The sequence below is a fragment of the Rattus norvegicus genome, chromosome 3 (assembly GCF_036323735.1).
Source record: "Rattus norvegicus strain BN/NHsdMcwi chromosome 3, GRCr8, whole genome shotgun sequence".
Lineage (NCBI taxonomy): Eukaryota > Metazoa > Chordata > Mammalia > Rodentia > Muridae > Rattus > Rattus norvegicus.
This window is the reverse complement of record NC_086021.1, coordinates 117,375,404-117,401,475: the sequence shown is the minus strand read 5'-3', so window position 1 is coordinate 117,401,475 and position 26,072 is coordinate 117,375,404. Positions and strand designations below refer to the sequence as shown.

Sequence of the window (26,072 nt, the reverse complement as noted above, 5' to 3'; positions counted from 1 at the left end):
CTAAGGAAAGCTTGCTTGTCTATGTTTTCATGATGTCGAGTGTCCAGAGAAAAAAATGAAGAAGTGAGGCCATCATGAACATGCTTCAAAAATGTCTGTGTGTGTGTGACTTCACATCCAAAATAACTAGTTAGTCAGTTGGGCTGTTTATTGTCTTCTAGGAGTCTGGCTTGCCTGTGGCAAGAGTAAAGACAAGTCTGGCATCTGGGTTGTGTGCATCTGAATGAAATCTGTCCCTTGTGGTGTAGAGGGAGCCTTTTATAGAGCAGTGGTTACTCAGTGTGACTGGCTCAGTTGCACTTCAAGGCAGAAATAGCAAATAACTCTGGAAATAGAGTCTTCCTGCTTACATATTCTTTTCACTAATTCCATGTTTCTTCTCTCCACAATCCTGAAACTATTCAATATACAACGTATGTTTATTTACTTTTACTTTAATTCTCCCTGCACTTCCCAGATTGAAAGCTCTAGAAAAGCCGTAGTCTGTTTCTGGTTTTGTTCGTTGTTTGTTCAATACCACAAACAGAACTTGATGAATAATAAATGTTCAATAAATATTTGAATAAATGAATGGTCTATCAAATTCATGAATCAAAACCTTAAAATGATCTTTTTGGGAAGAGAGGGTTCGGGGGTTTTGTTTGTTTGTTTTTAGAAATTAGTGTTCTTTTTTTCTGTCTCACATTTCTAGACACAAGAACTGCACTTAGGATACCACATGGAAACTGAACTCAAAGTCCTATGGGGCCTATGCCCATCCAGGCCCTTCAGAGGAGAGCTGCACCCGGGTCAGCACTGAAGCTCAACTGACAACAGCAGCCCCATTACCTAGAATTCAGAACAACAGAAACACCTGTCATTGTTCTCAAAACCAGGGCTGATTCAGGACCACAAGGCAGCTACTGTGTCCATGGTGGCTATAAGCCCTCTGAGGGTCATACACTGGGCTATTCCATTATTGGACATTTAGTGACCATGGTAGTGTTGAATTTACAAAGCTGTGGTATCATTTACCAGAAGCCCAGAGAAATCCAGCAGGCACAGCAGCAATCTGGTGGCCCTTGCTTTTATAGTACAAAACAGTTTGGGAAAAATGCACAGAATCCAAGAGACAAACTCTATAAGGGTTTCCATGTGGTGCTGAAACTGCATAGACTTACAAATGGATTAGTTCAATCAAGAAGTACAAGTTGAAGAAATTAGCTGTGATGGACGTGTTGTACGAGTATTAAAGAGAGAAAAACATGACAGAGCACATGTAACATATGAACCCACAACTTACATACCAGTAAGAGCTTTGCTGCTTTGGAATAGCCATGGAACATGGTGTTCTGAGTACTTACGTATTTACAGAGAAGCTGTAGAACTGGCAACTGGATGGATGTTTGGGTTGCTAGCTTTTTTAAACAAGCTGTGGCAATGTTAGTATTTGTGAATTAATTAGAATAAAACTATTTTCTTTCAAAACAGGTTTTACCCAACCTTTTCAAAAGGTTTTATCCAACTTAATCTTAAATCCATGTACCTAAATGGCTGAACTAAAATCTAACTATGAGACAGTAACAATTTGTGTAACACTCTTAACTGTGGATAAGTATTCCAGCCTTGTAAGTATCTGACAGGAGGTCCCACAGTCAAATACCAGACAAAAGACTCAGTAAGGCTCATAGAGTCCTTATCTAATAGATTTCACAGGGGTCTCAGTTGTCTTCTTATCGATGAAACTGTAAACTTTGATTTTTTAGTTTTAAACAATAACTGTGTACTGTGAGTATAGAAAATGCAGTTATCTATATCTATATGTTGTTTCAAAAGTATTGGATATTTTAAATGAACTTTAAACCATTTCCCAACAAAAGCATCAGATATATATATATATATATATATATATATATATATATATATATATTTAAATTTCTGAAATGTCATTTCTCCGAAACAATCACCTGTTTCCTAAATATACTAATAGCAATTGGATTCTATGCTTATAATCATCCCGTACTATCCCCATTCAGGTTAAGTCCTATTGTACAGGGTCTCCTCTTTCAATCTTGAAAAAGATAGCCTGTACCTTTAATAAGGGAACTGGTGAAAGCTCTCTTTCCAAACTTGTTCCCTGGGTTCCAAGTGACGAAATGAGCTGTAATTTGAGAATCCTGCAACCCTCGGGATATCTTTAGCCAAAGGGAAAGAAAACTCTGCATTCCCACCCGGTCCAGGGGTTGAAATAGTGTCAGAACAGCTTCCCTTAGCTACTAGCTCCATCTCCCTGGAGCCAGAGGAAACTCCGAAGGTGACCACAGAGTCTGCGTCTGGAGCAGCGGGTCCCCACTCGGTGGGTCTGGCTGTCCTGCTGGAAAAGCAAAGGCTCAGGTCCAACCACTCAGTAGAGAGAGGACCAGAGACGCTGAGGAGCCTGGTGCACACCGCTGCTGCACAGAGCCTCATGAAGCCTGTAGGGGAACAGGGATCAGAGAGCAGCAAGCGCTCTGCGCCTAAGGAGGGCGCCTTCACCCGAAGCCGCTGACTCCCGGGGGAACCTCTTTGCTTATTCCTGGACTAAAACGCTTCTCCGAATATCCAGAATGATGTTCACGAAATTGATCTGGATGGGTTTCTTCTGCCACCTGTGTCGAGGCTACTTCGATGGCCCCTTGTACCCAGAAATGTCTAATGGGACTCTGCATCATTACTTCGTGCCTGATGGAGACTACGAGGAGAATGATGACCCCGAGAAATGCCAGCTGCTCTTCAGGGTGAGTGATCGCAGGCGCTGCTCCCAGGGGGAAGGGGGTCAAGCCAGTAGCTTGCTGAGCCTCACTCTTCGAGAGGAGTTCACAGTGCTGGGCCGCCAGGTGGAGGATGCTGGGCGCGTCCTGGAAGGCATCAGCAAAAGCATCTCCTACGACCTGGATGGGGAAGAGAGCTACGGCAAGTACCTGAGGCGGGAGTCCCACCAGATTGGGGATGCCTACTCCAACTCTGACAAGTCCCTCACTGAGCTGGAAAGCAAGTTCAAGCAGGGCCAGGAGCAGGATAGCCGGCAGGAAAGCAGACTCAATGAGGACTTCCTGGGGATGCTGGTCCACACCAGGTCCTTGCTGAAGGAGACACTGGGCATCTCTGTGGGCCTCAGAGACAAATACGAGCTGCTGGCACATACCATCAGGAGCCACGGGACCCGCTTAGGTCGACTGAAAAGCGACTATCTGGAGGGTGGGGGGCAGAAGATGGGCTAATATTTCCATTGTAATTGCTTTATTTTATCCAAATTTGCACTTTCAGAACGCGTCTGAAGTCATCTTTGAAAAAGAATGAAAACTTTAATAAGTTGAGTTATTCTGATTTTGTTTTGGTTCCGTGCATTATTTATGTTATTATTAAGGATTTTTCACGTGCGAAAAGCAATTTTAAACTAATCCCTGGGTTATTTCCTAAAGGGTTTCATAGCTCTAACAGAATCATTTCTTTCGTCCTTATCTAAAGGATGCATTTTGTGTGGAAGGACTGATTAAAGTTCTTCCTCCTGATGATTGTCTGGACATGCGGGGGGTGGGGGGACGAGGTGGGTGACTCTTCTGCATCAGTAGCCTTCTCTTTGGTCTCTGAAGGCTGAGGCGCCTGTTTTTCAGATGAGTCCCAGGTGTGTCACATGCCTGCCAGCCAAGGAAGTTACTTGATTCTCCTTTCGCTTTTATTTATTTACCATGTTCTTAGTTTTTTCTGTTTTGTTGTAAAATGGTCATTGAGAATTTGCATGCAAATCACCACCAGTAAGATGCTCAAGGTTCCACTGTCAGTTTGTACAAGTTGATATAAGATGCAGCGTTTAAGATAGCAAGCCGTTGGGGGCAGTTCTGTTGCACCGTCAAGGAAACAGACTGTTCCTCAAGTGTCTATGATTTAGGTTGCAAGCATATATTTTTCTTCTCGGGCTCGGGTAGTAGTGCTTCTTTTTGCTTATCGGAAACTTACATTTCAAAAGGGAGGGTCTAACTCTAGAAACCCTTTACGTAAGTTTTATTATTCAGCCAATAAATGTTTTGATATAATACTGGCTTATTTTCTAATTTACAGTTAGAACTCTCATATTTCCAAAAGGGACCAGTGCAAGGGAGAGAGGAGTTAGGATTGAGGCCAGTTGATCAGAGTATATAATAAGGATGAGATTTCAAAAAGAAAGAAAAGAGGGAGAGGGTGCTGTATTTTTGAGTGCCTTACCCTGTCTGCTCACTTACACCATCCTAGTAAAGAGGAGTAGGTTTTAGCCTGTACCAGAACTGTACATTTGATTTCTATTCTTCTGATGGAAAAATCTTAAATTTTTCCCTTTTTTTTCATAGACTCTATTGGAAATGTGTATTAAAAAAAGGTCCATATCTCATGTGCACTCACTCTAGAAAGGCAGTGAGTGTTACATACATCCTGTGTTAGCGTGATGCCTAACCATTTGAAAGCTATTTCTGTGCTCTTAAAATAAATGAATTAAAATTTGAAAACTCATTTAACTTGAAGTCTTCCCTGGGCCAATACTCATCACTACCTTACATATACTTTCTTTTCACATGCATCCACACACAAAGTATGTAAGAGTTCATGTTCCGTTCATCAGAGGGTCTAGTTTTCTATGCAAAGAAAGGGCTTATCTGACGTATACCATTTGTCTCAGGGGAAAGGTAAATGATTACTTTAAAGGACTTCTTTCTTCTGCAAAGAATGAGGAAAAATTAATCAGAACAAAAGTAATATTTGGTACTTGAATATATGTAAAGGCACCTGGTTTCCAGCCTGAAAATGACATTATTGCCCCGCAAGGCACTCAGCTACAGCATGCAGACAGACAAAGCAAGTGGAATCTTATTTTTGCCAGTTTCCTAGGATATTGAAATGTTTTGAGGCTGGAATTTTTTTCTTCTGCATGTCAATCTCAATCAATTGGTAATGGCTGCCCACCAGATTACGTTAAGGATTTCAACAGGCACAGAAGAGCACTGTTCCACTCTAGCGATGTCCCCACGGAAGCAGGAGGAGGCACGACGAAGTATCTGCTAAGATCTGAAGACTGAAATAGACGACAGGCAAGCCCCTTTTTAGGGCTAATATTGTTTATTCCAACAAAACCAAAACATCCCATTAGTGGCTAGTTAAACATCCTGTGATCCCCTGAGTCTTGGGGAGATGATCTCAGAAAATGAATGGGAATTTCCAGGTAAGGAAGAGATGGTCCTGAGAGACCTCAACCGACAGTCCAGAAGGTGACATCACTTGGCGCTGTCTAAGCTTATGGCACGGATCCAGGCTCACCAAGACCTTCCCTCCCTACTTTGTCATTAGACCTTAACTTGGTTACTCATACAATGATAAATATTCGCTGAAAGCATTGGGCTTTATTTCTTAGATAATGAAATGTTTGAGAAGCAGGAATAAATCACACACATACACACTCTTTGCTGAAAAATTCACTTACAAACACATCCATGCAACCTAGGATTTTCTGTTTGTTTGTTTTGTTTGTTGCCAGAGTTTGTCAACCACTTATTCCATGCCAGTTACTGAATTAGGCTGTGGGTAATTCTTGGAAATTACAGAACCTCTGGACTTCATCTATGAATCAAACATTTTTTGAAGTGTTATTTAAAACAGAAAGCAATCAGGTCGTTGTAGCTATTATTAGACACAGTAAAAAAAATTAGCTAACATGTCAATATTGTTAGTAAGGACCATCACTAAGAAGTAATTTATTTATTTTCTTTGTAACAACAAATAATGTAAGGGATTGTATACAGTTAAACAGTTAGGTTAGTTGTGTTACGTTACTGTGATAAAATAACCCAAGAAAAGTCATTGAGAACTGACAGGGTTTCTTTTAGATGGTGCTTTTAGAAGTATCATCCCATGATCCTCTGGCTCTGTTGCTTCTGGGCATTTGGTGAGACACAGCACAAAGACAGAGTAGAGATGGTTAGGCAAGGCTTCTCTCCTCATGATGCCCACAAACCCAAAAGAAATAGCAAGAAAAGGGGTTTGGGGACTGTGTATAAGATCAAACCCTTATGGTCATGTTGCTAAGGCCCCTTCCCTTTAACTAAACCTCATCAAAGTTTTCATCATGTTCCAAGTTTTGAGTCCTCAAGATAAGCCTATCAAAAGTTTAATCTAAGGACAGACTCCATAATGTTCAGTTATGTCCCCAGTGTACCTCTCATGACTCCTACATTACAGATGAAGCCTTTAACCAGTGAGACTTTGATGGCTAGTTCAAATCTAAGCCATAGCAGAAAATTATGTACTGTATGAGAAGATATAATGCATTTCAAACAACACCTGATGTTGTCCCTATTCCTGTAATTGTCAAAAATTTTAGAACTGAGGTCCAGAAATCCTAGGTACTTCCTCAAATTAAAACCATGTTTTCATATAATCAAATAGTATGTTACTGCTTTTCATTGATGATTATGTAATTGGATATGTGACCAAGTACATGATCCTCTAACCATCGACTCCACACACTGTCCTTAACAGTTTAAAGAGCTGATGCCACATGATGCCAAAAGATGCTAGGCTCTACTCTATATCAAATTTAAATCCATTCGTTGATAATATGTAATTCGTTGTTAGATGTATTGTCCAATATCACAAGTCTCATTCTCCCAATCTGACTATTTGAACAGTTTTGTATACTATTTTGAAGCATTTTGTAGGTGTTTATGCATCTGGAATCTGACAATGAAAGAAAACAAGAATTTGGCTTCTGCAATTACAAAACTAGGCAGATAGAAGTATGCTTTACAAATCGTTTAATATATATAGAAAACAATTATAGGTATTAGAAGTCTTTGTTCTATATAGTATTTAAAAAAATGTGTAAGAATAATTCACCAAAACAGAGAACAAAACTCCAAAAATTATTCTTGTAGTTTTGACATTGGACTAATCTTTGGGTAATACTGTGTCTAAAGTGAGTCTGTTCAAGGATATCTCCCTTATCGAACATTTCCAGTGTGCAACATTGTAAGTTGACCAGGATAGAAATTACATAGGCACAGGAGGAAAATAGCCCATAAAGATTTACAATGTAAGAATACAGGGATTGAAGAATGAACCAGGATGTAAGTCAGAATGTGTTTTCTACAAAAGATGGATGGCCTGAGTTCAATCCACAGAACCAACAAGGTGACCGGAGAGAAAGTCAATCCCACATGCTGGCCTCTCATGGTCACTCATGCCTCCTCGTACACATAAACAAGTAAATATTGTCTAAATTTTTAAAAACTAAAATACATCCACAATGGACTCCATTCAAGATTCTGGATTTTTATCTTAGATTGTGCTAACTTTACAACTTTCAAGGAATCCATTAAATGTTCTGAAATTCATCAATTGTTTTGCAAAATAAAGATAAAAATAATAGTTATTGAACAGACACTACCCAAAGTGTTTCCCATGTGTATTTAAAATAATCTTCTCAAAGTTATGTTCAGACAAAGAGTGTATTTTATCAACTTCTCAAAAGGGAAAACTGATGTACAAGGGGGTAATGTGGATCTCCCCAGAATTTAGAGCCGCTAAGAACGTAGCCAAAATTTTAAAAATAGGCAATATGACTGTTGCATTTCCTTATTAGTCTTCAGATTATTCCTTCTCTCTCCACAGGCAGGAAATTGGGCAGAAGAACTTATTAGCTTACCTTCTATTCTAGGATATATAATAAGTCCCTATGAATTGAAAATAGTGCCTACCCAGTTTCCTTAACTGAAAAACTAAATTCAAACCTGACCTGGGATTGTTGAGTGGGTAAAGTGCTTACTGCATAAGTTCAGACCCCCAGACCCCATTTAAAAGCTCAAGAGTAAAGAAACCCTGTCTGAAACCACAGAACTAGAGCAGGAAGAGATGAGATATATGGTTCCTTAGGGCTTCTTGACTAGCCAGTCAGCAGAAATAGGATTCTCCTGGTTCAATGACGAGACCTTGTCTCGAAAGGTAAGGCAGAGAGCAACTGAGGAAGACATGGGACATATGGGACATAAGTCTCTGACCTTCCTTGGCATACGCATCTGTGCATGCATGTGTACATGCACAACCACACATACACAGATGCACTCGTCATATACACACATTAAATAAGTAAATGAACAAATAAATAAGTGAATGAGAAAAACTCAAACCCAATGTTACCAGGGTTTTTTTCTAATGTTTTTGTTTGTATTGTTATTGTTGACGATGATTTCTTTGTTGTTTGTCTGGGGTTTTTTGGTCTGTTTGACTTTATAGTATCTGAGATGTACATTTGCCTTTGCTGGAGTCTCTCTGTGACTCTCTACTTAAAAGCACCTTACTTTGCATTAAATTTTACCTTCTTCAAGGACCCACCATAGCAAACTTCTATACATGTGCAACTGGCAAGGACAGTCTATGAGCTTCTCTCAGTGGTGCCTAGGATCCCAACATGACATTAAAAGGTTGCATTGCTTAGGAATCAGCAGAGGCCTGGGTCGCTGTTTTCAGTTCACGTTTGCTTAGATGGCTTATGTATCTCACCATCAGCCTTTTTGAAACATTTCTTTGAAAAATGAAAGCTATTTTGTATGTCAACAGTCTACTGTTTATGGAGAGGAAGCTGGCTGCTATGATTAACGAGGTGAAGTCTCCTTACCCCAGGGCTGGCGGCAAGGCTTGCATTTTCCACTTGTGAAAATCTTATCCTGCAAGCAGTTAAAGAAATGTGTGTCTGTCTGTTATTTCTTGCTTTGATTTTTAGCCCAACTCTCATCCCAAGACCAAGCAACTTTCTAAAGTATAAGTTTTGTCCTTGACCAGAATCAACCATTGACATTTTCCATAAGAGCCTATGACAATTTCCACCAATAAGAGCAGAAGCTACAACTTGTATTCCCTCTGAATTGTATTTTCCTAAACACCAGGTGTCACTCTGATCCCACCCAAGTTCATTCTGTCCTTCCCACTTCCAGGGTCTTCTCCATAGTTTCTCCTAACCATGCATTGCAGATTCATTCGCCCTTAGAATCATGGGAAATAGTGGCACAGTTCACACTCTACGTCTGACACATGCCAGCTAGGAAGTCTAAGCAAATTAAGAAATGTTTTGGAGCCTCTTACTCTTCCACCTCTGTCTGAGTGGACACTTTCTAGGTTCATGTGAGGACTTGATAACTCTGTCTATAAAAAGCATTTGTAATAATACCAAGCAAACATGGCATTATTCACATATGATGTTGCAATGTATAGATCATTAAGAGAAACTTGTTTTAAGAACAGTCACTTTGCATGTTCTTCAGTTAAAATGGAAACATATTGACTTCATTTTTAACATTTATGCATTGCATTCTATGAAACAGTCTTTAACTCCTCACTTTAAGGAAGATTCTCAAAAGTCAAAGACATCTTTCTGCCCAAATACATGAGAGAAGTTTCCATACGTGTGCTTATACCACACACATTCCTACCATTTGTCTACAGAGAATGGATGTACAGTAGAAAAGGGCAGTTGGAATTTTGCTTGCCCTTCACTTCCTGATGCATTTTCCTCTATGCTTGAGCACAGTGACACACATAGAAGAAATTCTTCAATTCCTCCCCCACCTCCAAAAAAATAGAGAGTTAAGAGAAGGAAATCCCCAGGCGTGACAATAACAACAACAAAGTAATAAGAATAAGAATCATAATAACCTGACTACCATGGAAAAGTCCAGTTTTTAGCCCCTCAAACCTGATCTCAACTGAGGTGACAGTCTCCATATACACTCAATATGAACAGCATTATGGTAGCAACCTTTCTGCAACTTTAGACTATCATGGTGGGATTTGCTGCACTTCTCAGCCTAGAAGACTTTGTGTCCTGAAGACTTGACCTGACTCTGCCAGACCTTAAGTGGACCAATCCTGCCTTATTTCAGCTCTGATGACAATGGTCTTCACTGAGAAGATGTAGACCAGTGAATCCCTCTTTCACTCTGATGGCAACAGTTTCTGGTGAGAGTTGGAGGCATTGGCATGAAGTTCTGCAGACTTCTTGCATTAGGAGGCTGTCCAGCGGTTCTGTAAACTAGCTGTTTCTATTTGTACATCCTCTATCTGGGCTTCACGGAAAGAGGCCAGGGTTTTGTTAAACCATGACTGGGGAGACATAAATGGTTTCCCTAACATAAGCCCAGAAAATGTCTGAGCCTATACTGTGCTCAACATAAGAGTACACAATTTGGACCAGTGAAAGCTAATATGTGCATTTATTTAACTACAAATGCAAGGGATGGAAAAGATATTTCTTCTCTAAATTAAAGGCATTTGGGTCACTTGAAACACTTTCAAAATAGCACAATTTTTAACTGTTTGGCTAAAACAAAAATTCATTCAGGCTTAGAAATTGGCAAAGGCTATACTATTATAAATGCTTACTCCATAATCACATTTTCCACAAACCCTCTAATTTCCAAGAGTTTCACCACAGAAAAATCACAGTACAAGATCTGAACAGACAGCCCACAGTAGTGATACAACATTAGCAGGCAGGCAGCCCTTAGAGGGTTTTTTCATTTCCTCTGTAAAAAGCTTACCGTTACAAAAACATGCAATGCCACTTTTGCCTTTAAACTGTTATGAAAAGATCATTTCTGAAAGAAGCGATTTATTCATTTCCATGTTCATTCAACAAACATTCACAGAGCACCTGGCACTATACAGTCATTGTGCTACATTTACATGACAATAAAGTAAGGATAAAATAATCACTTTATGTTATTTAGTATTTGCCAAGAGTGCTGCTCTAAACATGCCACCCACATGAAACACCAACAGTCTGCATAACAGCAGTTTCCAAGAGTGACTTACACATAGCCCTGCTACCCATGTAGAAGGTTCCCGAAGCCTAGCTGATCATTTTGTACTCTGTGATCTGCAGCCATGCTGTCTAATCACTGGTCAGTGGTCTCTGCTAACGTGGCTTATCCTATCACCTAACAGAAACATCTTCACCCAAAAACCAGTACATCTTCAAATTAGAATTGAGGAGTTTGTCTTCAGTGGTCCTGGAAGCTAAAGGAAACAAACATTCAGTTAAAGTTAGAATATAATAAGTAAAAGTTTTCAGTATTGAATCAGTCAACCTGTGGGTGGAATGGAACATGAGCATTGAGATAACCCACGAGAGGCCAAACTAGAGATAAAACTGTAAGTGTGGAGATAGGAGAAAGGCAGGGGAGGGAAGGAAAGGAAAAAGAAAGAAAAGGTTGTAACATTTATATTCCTTACTAGGAAGTCAGAAATAACAGCAAATGGAAAAGCTGGGGCATAGAATGAAGATACTCATCTTAAATCATAGAAATAATTCGAAGTAGGAAGAAGAAAGATACAGCACAGAGCCAGACAGCAAGCACACCCTGGCCTCAGTGCCCTGACCCTCTCTGGGTAGCACACACAGCCTGCCGCATGACCACAGCATAGAAGCTCTTTGAGTGAGAAGACAATTTTCTCTAGGTTGATAGACTCATTCACTCGTTAGGAAGTTCAACTTCAGAGGCTGGAGAGATGGTTCAGTGGTTGAGAGAACTGACTGCTCTTCCTAGAGTTCCTGAGTTCAATTCCCAGCAACCACATGATGCCTCACAACCGTCTGTAATGGGATCTGATGCCCTCTTCTGATGTGTCTCAAGATGGAGACAGTGTACTCAGATCCATAAAATAAATTAAAAAACAATTTTAAAAGGGAAGTTCAACTCCTAGGGGTATATTTTACACTTTTACTTAAAGTGCATTTTCATTGGTACATACAAATATAAAAATTAAATATACTATGAGATTCAGCATGATGTTTTAACGTACATGTATATTACTTAACATTTAAATCGCATTAAACAAGTCTATATCCTTGAATGTATTTTCTTTTTGCCAAATAAACACATATAGAATACTTTGTTCGAGCTTTTCCAGGTGTGCACCCTCATATTGTCTTCTATCCTCTTCTCTCTGCACACAGAACTTCTCACTCCTATGAAACTCTCACTTAACAGTCACTCTTCAGCTTTGCCCATCACTCCCTCTCCACTCGTAACTGCCATGCTCCTCTACTTCTACAAAGTCAACTGACCTTTTGTGGGCGTGAACCATGTGTCACTAGTCATTCTGTTCTCAGCTTGCTTGACTTTATTGACGTATTGATCTTCTGTTTCTTCCATGTTGAGGCAAATAACAAGACATTCTTTGATGGCTGAATACTGTGTGGGTATCTGTGGCCTGCCTTCTCTTTATCCATTTGTCAATGATGAACACTTAGAATGTTCCTCATTTCTTATCTACTGTGAATGATGCTTCAAAAAGCACTAAATGTTGGATGACTTTCCAAAATTTGGAATTCATTTTCTTTGGGTTTATGCCAGTGGTGAAAGTGCCAGATAACGGGGGACTTCTAGTCTGTTTCTAAAGAACTGACATTCTATTATGCAAGTGAATGCAAACGTTTAAATCACCATGAATGATGTGCCCCAGTTCTTTTCTGCATCTTGTTAGCCTCTTTGTTACTAGTCACTCCTGAGATGAGGTGCAATCCTGTGGCAGCTCTGATTAACATGTCCCATATCCTAGATCATCTATGACTAGGGGACTGTGTGTTTGCTTTTGTCATTTGACTACTTTCTTATAAAATCATGTTTAGACCTCCTGGCTACTCACCAGGTTCTTTGTTTCTCTCCACTTGAAGTTTTTGCTATTGTTCCTTATGTATTTTGCATATTAGTCCATTTTCAGATGTGCAGTTTGTAAATATTTTCTCTCATGATCTGGCCTTCATTCTCTTGTTTCTTTGTCCTCTATTTAATGAAACATCATTTATTTTCATTTTTGTTTCCCAAACTTTGGAGGTCTTGCCAAAAAGAAAGCAAAAGCAAACAAATAAAAATAAATTTACTCATCAATTCTTGTATCCTTTTAGTAACGTCCTAGTTTGGTGTCATATATGAGAAGCCTTTAATCCATGCTGAGAGGGTTCTCACTCTCCCTCTCTTTCTCCCCCTCTCTCTCTTCAGTTTTTTTATATAACTTGGGAGAGATCAGGGTCAGACTGCATTATTTGGACATAAGTATTCAATATTCACAGAATCACTTACTGAAAGAGTCTCCTCTCCCTAGGGATGCTCTTGATGATGTCTTTGTTAAAAGCCACTTAGCTACAGATGGATGAGTTTCTCTCTCTATTCTGTATTCTATTCTATTAGTCAGTACAATACTTCTGTTTCTGTGTTAATTTCCTCAGTATTCATTTGCTCAAAATTCTCTGCCTATTTCCTGGTTTCATACTGATTTTAAGATGTCTTTTTTTCTAATATTGCAAAGAATAACATTGATAAATAAAGGTGATAAAGTTACTTTATGGAACCTGTGAATAACTTTGAGCAGTGCAGCCATTTTAATAGCATTGAATTTTCAAAGCCAAAACGTTAGTGTGTGTGTGTGTGTGTGTGTGCTTGTGTGTGTCTTTCTTAATTTCTTTGCTCGTTTAATTGTCACATGTCTTTTACCACTCAGGGACCCTCAGCCCTCATCTATTCCTTTCCTGTAAGAACTTGATCAAATACTTGGTATCTCCTTCCCTGAGTGTGACAAATTCAGTTCCTTTGATTTTTTTACATTATGTAAACAATAACTTGGCCCACCAAGCTCTGGCTGAAAGGCTTCACAGAGTGTGAGAGACTTGCAGGTAGAGTAACTCCTGGGCTCAGCATCTGTTCTGTGCTTCCATTGATGTCCACTATAACCATATTTTGGGTTCCTTTACATAAACCAGCCATGATAACACCCACTTTGCAAGGTCTATGCTTAAATAAATGTAAAAATATACATACCATTCCTAATGTCCTATTTAGAACCCATTTAAATATGTATGTGGACGAACTAACTCCTAGCTAGGCAAATTGTCTAAACTCAATAATAAGTGAATTTTGTAGACTGAGTAGAAAACAAAGGAAAGACGCTGTGTGCCAGATGGATAAGACATACCGAATGAGAAAAGGCTAGAATAAGAACCCAGTGCTGTCACAATTGATGAGCTTTGCTTTGCAAATAGTTTACCAGCCACCTAATGATCTCTGGGATGCAAACCCAGTGGTCTACTTGGAAAGAAAAAAACAACAGAAGATTTTTAAGTGTATGTTCATTGAAGCTTACTAGGGACATTTTCATAAAGGTCTGCCACATACAAATTTGAAAGCTCTAATGCTACTTTATTTTGGGAAACAGAGAAAAGATATTATGTACCATTTTTTCCTTCTACAAAAACAGCTGAATAGACTTTCCTAATTCATTCCCAAAAGCTTCATGTTTGAGCTGAGCTCAGCTCTGGAAGCTATGCCTGGTGAAGAGGGTCTGAGAAACTCATTAAAGGCAAGTAAGAGCTCTGGAGTAGAAATGCACAGAGATTGGGGGAAATTCCAGTGGCTTTTTGTCCAAGTGATCCATCTTCCAATAACAGAAAGATGAGAGCAAACAAACTGCCTCAAGGTTGACAGCTAAATCAGTACAACTTTAAACATAGTGGAAAACAGGGCTGAGGCCTCAGTCTGTGTTGCCTTGAACCATGATTTCTCTCTTGATTTCTTGTATTCCAGCATATGACTGAGGCTCCCAAGGCCTGTTTCCCACTCTGTAATCTAGAAAGAACAATGATCAGCTCATATGATCTTGAAGCCCAAATGATAAAATCTAGCTTGTGGTACTCCTGCTACATATAGTAAAAAATGGCTGCTCTATGTTTGATACAATGCATAACAGTATCTGCCCAATTAATATATCACCAATAAATGATAAACATCTAAAGTCAACAGTTTTTCCCCTCCTTCTTCCTTGTGTGGTCTTTAATTCTCTTCCTCTCTCCCTCCTAGGCACTTGAGAGAAGGGAGAAACTACATTATTTACCCATGTCCTAAAGAGGAAAATGCTTATTCAAGAGGAAGAAACACATAATGCAAAAAAAAAAAAAAATGAACATAGCATGCACCCAGAGCTGACCCTATGACACAGCTCTTTGTACCCAGTTCCTGCTGGAAGAAAGCCAGTCTCTAAGAGTGCTGATATGCAGACTCACAGGAGGGTCAAGCCACTATCAGAGACAACAAAACCAGCTAACACCAGAGATAAGCAAGTGGCAATGGTGAGAGGCAAGGGCAAGAACATAAAAAACAGAAACCAAGGCAACTGTGCATAATCAGAACCCAGCTTCCTGGCCACAGCAAGCCCTGGATACCCCAACAAGCCAGAAAATAAGATTTTGATTTAAAATTACAGCTCATGATGATGTTAGATGACTTTAAGAAGGACATAAATCACTCCCTTAAGAAATACAGGACAACATAGGTAAACAGGTAGAAGTCCTTAAAGAGGAAACACAACCAAACAGGTGAAGGAATTGAACAAAATCATCGAAGATCTTATAATGGAAATAGAAACAATAAAGAAATCACAAAGGGAGACAACCCTGGAGATAGAAAACCTAGGAAAGAGATCAGGAGTCATAGATGCAAGAGAGAGAGAGAATCTCAGGTGCAGATGATACCATAGAAAACATTGACACAGCAGTCAAAGTAAATGCAAAACTCAAAAGGCTCCTAAACCAAAACATCCAGGAATTCCAAGACACAAGGAGAAGATCAATCCTAAGGATAATAGGTACAGAAGAGAGCAAAGACTCCCAACTTAAAGGGCCAGTAAATATCTACGACAAAACTATAGAAGAAAACTTCCCTAACCTACAGAAAGAGATACACATAAACATAAAAGAAGCCTACAGGACTACAAATAGATTGGACCAGAAGAGAAATTCCTCCTGTCACATAATAGGCAAAATACCCTGTGCATAAAACAAAGAAAAAATATTAAAAGTAGTAAAAGAAAAGGGTTATGTAACATATAAAGGCAGACCTATCAGAATTACACCAGACTTCTCACCAGAAACTATGAAAGGCAGAAGATGCTGGGCAGATGTCATATAGACCCTAAGAGAACACAAATGCCAGCCCAGGCTACTATATCCAGCAAAATTCTCAATTAACATAAATGGGAAAACGAAGATATTCCATGACAAAACGAAATTTACACAATATCTTTCAACAAATTCAGCCATACAAGTAATAATAGATGGAAAACTCCAACACAAGGAAGGGAAACTACACCCTAGAAAAAAGCAAGAGAGTAATTTAATTTCAACTAACCCAAAAGAAGATAGCTAATCAAACATAATTCCACCTCTAATAACAACAACAAAAAAAACAGGAAAAAACAATTATTGGTCTCCAAAATCACTCAATATCAATGGACTCAAGTCCCCAATAAAAAGACTGGATATACAAAAAGAACCCAGCATTTACTGCATACAGGAAACACACTGAAATGACAAAGATAGACACTACTTCAGAATAAAAAACTGGAAAATAATTTTTCAAGCAAATGGTCCGAGGAAACAAGCTGGAGAAGCCATTCTAATATCAAATAAAATAGACTTTTAACCAAAAGTTATCAAAAACATAAGGAAGGACACTTAATATTCATCAAAAGAAAAATCTATTAAGATGAACTCCCAATCCTGAATATCTATGCTCAAATTCAAGGGAACCTACATTCATAAAAGAAATCTTACTAAAGCTCAAAGTACATATTGCATCTCACACAATAATAATGGGAGCTTTCAACACTACACTCTCATTAATGGAAAGATCATGGAGATAGAAACTAAACAGAGACATAGAGAAACTAACAGAAGCTATGAACCAAATGGATTTAACTATTATTTATAGAATATTTCATCCTAAAACAAAAGAATATACCTTCTTCTCAGCACCTCATGGTACCTTCTCCAAAACTGACCATATAATTGGTCACAAAACAGGCCTCAACAGATACAAGAGGATTGAAATAATCCCATGCATCCTATTAGACCACCACAGAATAAGGCTGATCTTCAATAACAACAGTAAGGAAATAAAGCCCACATATACATGAAGTTGAACAATGATCTACTCAATAATAACTTGGTCAAGGAAGAAATAAATTAAAGACTATTTAGAATTTAATGAAAATGAAGGCACAACATACCCAAACTTATGGTACAGAATGAAAGCAGAGTTAAACTCATAGCTCTGAGTGTCTGCAGAAGGAAAGCGGAGAAAGCATACATTAGCAGCTTGACAGCACACCTAAGAGCTCTAGAACAAAAAGAAGCAAATACACCCAAGAGAAGTGAAGGCAGGAAATAACCAAACTCCAGGTTGAAATCAACTAAATATATATTTTTGAAAAAGAACTATCCAAAGAATCAAGAAAAGCAGGAGCTGGATATTAGAGAAAATCAACAAGATAGACAAACTATTAGCCAGACTAACCAAAGGGCACAGAGACAGTTTCTAAATTAACAAAATCATAAATGAAAAGGGAGACAACACAGCAGAATTTAAGAAAATTCAAAAAACCATCAGAAAGCCTATATTCAACAAAACTGGGAAATCAGGAGGAAACGGACAATTTCCTAGACAGAAACCAGGTACCAAAGTTAAATCAGATAAACCATCAAAACGGTCCCATAAGTTCTAAAGAAATAGAAGCACTTATTAAAAGTCTTCCAACCAAAAAAAGTGCAGGACCAGATGGGTTTAGTGCAGAAGTAGATCAGACCTTCATGGAAGACCTCATACAGTACTATGTAAACTATTCCACAAAATAGAAATAGAAGGAGCACTACCAAATTCCTTCTATGAAGCCACACTTAAGCTTATATCGAAAGTACACAAAGACGCAAAGAAAAAAAAAAGAGAGAACATCACACCTACACAACTACTCAGCTATCACAATGACTTTATGAAATTCATAGGCAAATGGATGGAACTGGAAAATATCATCCTGAGTGAGGTAACCCAATCATAGAAAAACACACATGGTGTGCACTCATTGATAAGTGGATATTAACCCAAATGCTCGAATTACCCTAGATGCACAGAACACAGGAAACTCAAGAAGGATGACCAAAATGCGAATGCTTCACTCCTTCTTTAAAAGGGGAACAAGAATACCCTTGGGAGGGCATAGGGAGGCAAAGTTTAGAACAGAGGCTAAAGGAACGCCCATTCAGAGCCTGCCCCACATGTGGCCCATACATAGACAGCCACCAAACTAGATAAGATGGATAAAGCAAAGAAGTGACAAGAACCGGATGTAGATCTTTCCTGAAAGACATAGCCAGAATAAGGCAAATACACAGGCGAATACCAGCAGCAAACCACTGAAATGAGAACAGGACCCCCGTTGAAGGAATGAGAAAAAGGACTGGAAGAGCTTGAAGGGGCTCAAGACCACATATGAACAACAATGCCAACCAACCAGAGCTTCCAAGAACTAAGCCACTACCCAAAGACTATATATGGACTGACCCAGGGCTCCAACCTCATAGGTAGCAATGAATAGCCTAGTAAGAGCACCAGTGGAAGGGGAAGTTCTTGGTCTTGCAAAGGCTGGACCCCCAGTGAATGGGATTCTTGGGGGGAGGGCTGTAATGGAGGGAGAATGGGGAGGGGAACACCCATATTAAAGGAAAGGGGGAGGGACTAGGGGAATGTTGACCTGGAAACCAAGAAAGGGAATAACATTTGAAACGTAAATAAGAAATACCCAATTTAATAAAGATGGGGAAAAAATTTTAAAAAAAGAGAACCTCACACCAATTTCCCTCATGAATATCGACACAAAAATGCTCAATAAATACTCGCAAGGCAAATCCAAGAACACATCAAAACAAACATCCATCATGATCAAGTAGGCTTCATCCCAGGGATACAGGGATGATTAAATATATGGAAATCCATTAACAAAATCCACTATATACACAAACTCAAAGGAAAAAAACACATGATCATCTCATTAGATACTGAAAAATCATTTGACAAAATTCAACACCACTTCATGATAAAAATCCTGGAAAAAACAGAAATTCAAGGCCCATACCTAAACATACTAAAAGCCATATGCAGCAAACCAGTAGCCACCACCAAACTAAATGGAGATAACTTGAAGCAATCCCACTAAAATCAGGGAATAGACAAGGCTGCCCACTCTCCGGGTACTCAATATAGTACTTGAAATCCTAGCCAGAGCAATCATACAACAAAAGGAAGTCCAAAGGATACAAATCGGAAGCAAAAAAGTCAAAAGATCACTATTTGAAGATGATATGATAGTATATTTAAGTGACCTCCCCAAAAGTTCCAGAAGAGAACTACTAAACCTGATAAACAACTTCAGCAAAGTGACTGTGTATAAAATTAACTCAAACAAATCTGTAGCCTTCCTCTACTCAAAGGATAAACAGGCTGAGAAAGAAATTAGGGAATGACACTCTTGACAATAGCCCCAAATAATATAAAATACCTTGGTGTGACTCTAACCAAACAAGTAAAAGATCTGTATGATAAGAACTTCAAGTCTCTGAAGAAAGAAATTGAAGAAGATCTCAGAACATGGAAAGACCTCCCATGCTCATGGATTGGCAGAATTAATATAGTAAAAATGGTCATCTTGCCACAAGCAATCTACAGATTCAATGCAACCCCCATCAAAAATTTCAACTTGATTGTTCATAGAGTTAGAAAGAGCAATTTTCAAGTTCATTTGGAATAACAAAATATCCTGGATAGCAAAAACTATTTTCAACAACAAAAGAACTTTTGGGGCAATTGCCACTCCTGAGGCTGTAATACCTCAGGCTGTATTACAGACCAATAGTGATAAAAACTGTATGTTATTGGTACAGAGACAGGCAGGTAGATCAGTGGAATAGAATTGAAGACCCAAAAATGAACCCACACAACTATAGTCACTTGATCTTTGACAAAGGAGCTAAAACTATCCAATGGAAAAAAAGATAGAATTTTCAACAAATAATGCTGGTTCAACTGGAAGTCAGCATGTAGAAGAATGCAAATCAATCTAATTTTATTGTCCTGTACAAAGTTCAAGTCCAAGTGGATCAAGGACTTCCACATAAAACCAGATATACTCAAACTATTAGAACAAAAAATGGGGAAGAGTCTTGAACACATGGGTACTGAACAGAACAACAATGGCTTATGCTGTTAAATCAAGAATCAACAAATGGGACTTCATAAAATTCCAAAGCTTCTGTAAGGCAAAGGGCACTTTGATTAGGACAAAACACAACCAACAGATTGGGAAAACCATCTTTACCAATCCTACATCTGATACAGGACTAATATCCAATATATACAAAGAACTCAAGAAGGTAGACTCCAGAGAACCAAATAACCCTATTAAACAATGGGGTATAAAGCTAAACAAAGAATTCTCAACTGAGGATTATTGAATGACTGAGAAGCTCCTAAAGAAATGTTCAACATCCTTAGTCATCAGGGAAATGGAAATCAAAACAATCCTGAGATTTCACCTCACACCAGTCAGAATGGCTAAGATAAAAAACTGAGGAAACAACAGATGCTGGCAAGGATGTGGACAAAGGCGAACACCCCTCCCAAATTGTTGGTGGGATTACAAGCTTGTACAAACACTCTGGAAATCAATCTAGAGGTTCCTCAGAAAATTGGACATTGTACTATCTGAGGACCCAGTTATATCACTCCTGAGCATATACCTAAAAGATTCTCCAACATAAAACAAGGGCACATGCTCCACTATGCTCATAGCAGACTTACTTATAATAGCTAGGATCTGGCAAGAACCCAGATGTCCCTCAACAGAGGAATGGATACAGAAAATGTGGTATATCTACACAATGGAGTACTACTCAGCTATTAAAAAACAATGACTTCATGGAATTCATAGGCAAATTGATGGAAATAAACAATATGAGGTAACCCAATTACAAAAATAAGGAAAAAAAACACACATGGTATGCACTCATTGATTAGTGAATATTAGCCCAGAAGCTCAGATTACCCAAGATACAATCCACAGACCATCTGAAGCTCAAGAAGGACAGCCAAAGATGCTTCAGTCCTTCTTAGAAGGAGGAACAAAATTATTCATAGGAGGGGATATGGGGACAAAGTTTGGAGCAGAGACTGAAGGAAAGGCCATTCTGAAACTGCCTCACCTGGGGATCCAGCCCATATACATACAGTCACCAAACCTAGACAATATATATGATGCCAAGACGTGCATGCTGACAGGCTCCTGATATAGTTCTCCCCTGAGAGGCTCTGCCAGAGCATGACAAATACAGAGGCAGATGCTCACAGCCAACCATTGAACTGAGATCGCGGTCTCCATTGGATGAGTTAGAGGAAGAATTGAAGGAGCTGAAAGGGTTTGCAACCCCATAAGAACAACAATACCAACCAACCCGAACTCCCAGGGATTGAACCACCATCTAAAGAGTACACATGGACAGACCCATGGCTCCAGCTGTAAATGTAGCAGAGGATGGCCTTGGGCACTAATGGGAGGAAAAGTCATTGGTTCCCATGGCTGGAACCCCTAGTGTAGGGTAATGTCAGGGCAGAGAGGCACGAAGAGGTAGGTGGATGAGAGAGGGAACACCCTCATTAAAGAAGGGGTTGAGGGGAAGGTATAGTGGAATTATGGACAGGAAACTGGGAAAGGTCCTAACATTTGAAATGCAAATAAATAAGAAAATTCCATTAATAAAAAATTTAAAAAAGGATAGAGTATAATGTGAAAGTAAATGGTAAGTCCCCAGGGATATTGCTAACCATTCTTTAGTGCATAGGAAAATCAGCAACAACAAAGAATATTAAACCTGGTCTCAAATATATAAAAAAATAAGGGCAGTTATATTGAGAATCACGAAAACTTCATTCAAAAAGATAATGAACATATCATAGCATGTCTGAAGAAAATAAAATCTTGGAAAGATTGTTTTTACCAAGTGTTATTAGTTTGCTGAAACATATGAAGGGCCAGGCATCTTCAAGAAAAGTCACATATCTAATATAGTAAAGCAGATACAGTGCACCAACATCAAGATTAAAACTGAGATCTTTTACAAATTTACAAAGGGTAAATTTCCCCTCTTTGGCATCAAAACACACACACACACACACACACACACACACACACACACACACACACAAACAGTCTTCCCATTGATTAGGGTTTTCTGAACACTTCAGAGACAATTAAAGAGGAGTCAGTTTAGACTAAGTGAGAGTTGCTCATGATGCAGACAAAACATCTGGTTGACTGGTACTTTCATTTTTCTCTTAGTGGTTTTGACATGTACAAATATAATTATTGCTGTGCGCTGACTAGTCACCACTGTAAACCCAGCTGATGACATAGGAAGCTTAACTGGTTCTAAATAAAGAAATTGTGGGTACATATGTTCAAGACAAAAGATTGTTGCTCAATAAAAATGAGTTCTAAATATAGATTATCAATATAAGCATATACTTCTGCTATGTCTCATTATAATGATTCAAGCAAATCACCTTTTTTTATCAAAGCTGCCAATGTCCCTAGAACTATGTTGTAAAGGAATAACCAGGCAGTGAAAGTCTTGGTCTCCAACTTTTTAAATCCTCCATATGTTTCTAAGCCTTTCTTGTCTCACCTGCCAAGGGGATACAGCCAACAGTGATATAATACAAGGCAATGTTAGTAAAGTCTATTTGGATTATGTGAAATGGAACCTTGAGTTCCTAATCATAGCTCCACGAGAAGGATCTCTATAGTGTATTAACACTACTTTCAGAAGTGTGACTATGAGGTGGTCCATGTGAACCAAGTATTTTGCTTTTTTTACTCCTTATTGATCTTTACTGCATGGCCAGTCTTTAAAAGAAAACATTTTATATATTCTCTATACACAGTAGCATGTCACATAAAAAACATTTTCATACAAATATATATTGTATATTGAGCAAGCCTTCCTAAACCCCTGCCATCCTTTCTCTTACCCCTCCCTGTCATTAGTCCATTTTGTTTCCCTAGGTAATTCTGTTTATACTATTATGTCATATATTTATATGGGATTTATATATAAAGAATCATAGAATCATATAAAAATGTATGATGTTTATCTTCCTAAAACTGTATAAATTCTGTAAATATGACTGCCTACAGTTGCATTGATTTTCTGCAAACCACAGAACCACACTATTCTTTATGGCTGAAAAACCTTGTGTGCAGATAAACCACATTTCACTTGGCTCTCTTTTTGTTGTTGGATACCTATGTTCCATACTTAGCTACTTGAGTAGCCTTGCAGTAGTGAGTGTTTCTCTCTGATGTGCTGACTTGGAGTCCTTTGGGTACATAGGAGTGCTACAGCTGAGTCACATGGTAAAGCTGCCATCAGAATTTTGTTTTCTTAGTTACTGTCAATCTGACTGGGTCAAGATGAAAACTTCACTTATTTTAGTTGACAGTTCCCTGATGTCTAGTAAAGCTGAACATTCGTTTAACTTGCTTATCAGCCATTTTGTTTCATCACTGTATTTTCATTTCACTAGCTTTCTTATTAAGTAGGTTGATTAATTTTTGTATGGTTCTAAGGCTTTTTTATGTTTATATGTCAGTTCTCTCTCAGATGTATAGTTAAAAACCATTTTTTCCCATTATATAAGCTGTCTGTTCACTTGACCTATGATGTCACTTAATTCAGATGTTTCTCTATATTTTGTTGAAATGAACTATCCATTGATGAGGGTAAAATGTTGAAGTCACACACTAACATCCTGCTGAGGTAAACTATGACTTATATTTAGTAACATTTGTTTATGACATTAGATACACCTGTGTTTCTAAGTTTAAAATTGTAATGACCCTTTGACATATTGTTTCTTTAAAAAGTATGAAGTGATTTTCTTTGTCCTTTCTGCCTACTTTGGTTTCAAAATTATTTTCACAGATACAAGGACAGAAACTCCTACTCATTTCCTAATGCCATTTACTTGCTATGTTTGTCCATCCTCTTACCCTAAAGTTGCCTCATATGTTTCTTAGAGGCAACCAAATTGATGGTACTCTGCTTTTTAACCAAATCTGATAGTCTATGTCTTTTTATTAATAATTTAGATCATTAATATTTAGAGTTACTATTAAAAGAGGACAGTGAATTCCTGTTGTGTTGCTGATTTTTTTAATGTCTGGTATTTCTGTCTTATTCCTCATTTGCTGGCTCCTATTCCAATGGTTTAATTTTTGTAATCTCATGCTTGTGTTCGTCTTTCCCTTCAGCCCATCAACTACCTTCTGAGCCTTAGTAGTAATCAGTCTGTTACCCTCGGGTTTATCTTGAAAGTTTTTTCTTTCTTTCTTTTAGGTGTGACATGTAGTTTGTTGTGTTCAGGCTGTCAGTTGCTGTATTTGAGACTTGAAATAAATCTATATATTGCCAACCCTTTCCTTCTGGCTTTTAATGTTCTCTTGAGAAACCTGCTATTATTCTTCTAGCATTATATTTATGTATGATTTGGTATTTCTTGCCTGCTCAGAATACTTAGTGTTTGACAATAACATCAACAACAGAGATTATTCTATTATGCTTGGTCTTCTAAATGCCTCCTGTATCTGGGTGATCTCTTTCTACAAATATGGAAATTTTTCTGCTATAATGTTATTGAAATTATATATCCAAGATTTATAGATTTAATCTCTTCAGGGCTATGTTGATCTTAACTGTTCTATTCTTAACTTTCCTTTGTCAGTGTCTGAATGTTCCAATTCCTCTGCTTAATACTCATTCTCTGATAGTCTGCCTTCCCCTTGATACATTCAGTTACTGAGGATTTCCATAAAAGCTGTAATTTGAATTATTGAGTATTTTAGCTTAATTTCTTTCAGGATTTCTATCTTTATTAAGAGCCATTTTCAGTTGGTTTGCCTTATTCAACTGTTTGTGTTCTCTTAGAAGTCATTCAAGTTTATTTGCATCCTTTTGGATTTAAAGTTTCGCTTGAAATTTTGGGCAGGATTTTATCTATATCCCCTGTCATTAGAGGTCATTACTGTGGGTTGGTAATTTTTCATGAAGATACGTTTCCTTGGTTTTGCTCTGGTACTTAAGCATCTTGGGTTATGTCACTGACTTTGTAATCATCTGATTTTTTGATGTTTATAGTCTAAAAAGAAGTGAATTATACTAGGTTGAGGAGTCATAGTTCTCTGGTAAGCTAGTGCAAAGAACACCAGGCTCAATCATCAGTAATTCCTGAAAGTAGACTAATGCCTGAACAAAGGGTAGGTCTGCTAAGATCATACAAAGATAGTTTAACCATCCTTTAAATACAGTCATTTTATGAAGTAAGGGATGACTGACTTGTGCTGTGTAGTAACATTATTAGCTATTTGGAATATGAAAATACAAGGGAAAACAGTAAAACTAATGGTTAGCATTTCTTTGATAGGAAAAATAAAGTAAGGAAAGGGAAATGAAAGAAGAAACAATAGAGATAGGAGTTGAGATGAGATAATTTTAGCTAAAGACAGAATAAAAAGAGAGAACTAAAGAAATTCATTTAGATAGCCTCAGAGTGGTCTCAGGTGATAAACAACAGACATTGCAAGAAAGGCTGTCAAAATAATATAAGAAGAACTTATAAAAACAAAAGATGTGACAAGAATGTAATAGGGAAGAGCTATCTTACAAAATTGACATTTGGGTAATGAAAGAGAAATAAACCTGAAAGGGGCACTGAATGAAGGTAGAGAAACTGAGGATAACCATGCCTGCTTGATGGTTTCAGTCTCCACATTTAGTGTTTCTCCTTTGGTTCCCAGACACTTGTAACATCCCTAGATGGTCCTTTGTAGAGAACAGGTCACGAATGCTGGTAACAGCTTAAAGAGCTGGTAAGCCTTCAGGATTCTACTTATAAATATTGGTCCCTGAGTGTCCTTCCAGATGTTGAGTATGTTACATGAAACCTGTCTCTATATTCTTCTGATGACAGTGTCTCCCTTCACCTCACTGAATATTGCACAGTTCTGTTTAAAGCTTCTTCTAGAGACACTCTGCTGACCATGTTCAGTGTACAACCACATGATACTTACTCTGCATTCCAAGAGTATGGTTTCTGAAGAGTCTG

The 26,072-nt window shown here is 38.3% G+C and overlaps 1 protein-coding gene across 1 annotated transcript; it reads left to right on the top strand.

The window, feature by feature from the left end:
- Nucleotides 1–2,231: 2,231 nt before the first annotated feature.
- Nucleotides 2,232–4,503, top strand: Fibin (fin bud initiation factor homolog). The gene has a single exon (NM_001025042.2). The coding sequence runs from the start codon at nt 2,586–2,588 to the stop codon at nt 3,237–3,239; it is 654 nt and encodes a 217-aa protein (NP_001020213.1). The 5' UTR covers nt 2,232–2,585; the 3' UTR covers nt 3,240–4,503.
- Nucleotides 4,504–26,072: the final 21,569 nt, after the last annotated feature.

Coding starts and splice junctions, on each gene's coding strand:
- Fibin (NM_001025042.2), top strand. CDS start 2,586: ATGATGTTCACGAAATTGATCTGGATGGGTTTCTTCTGCCACCTGTGT.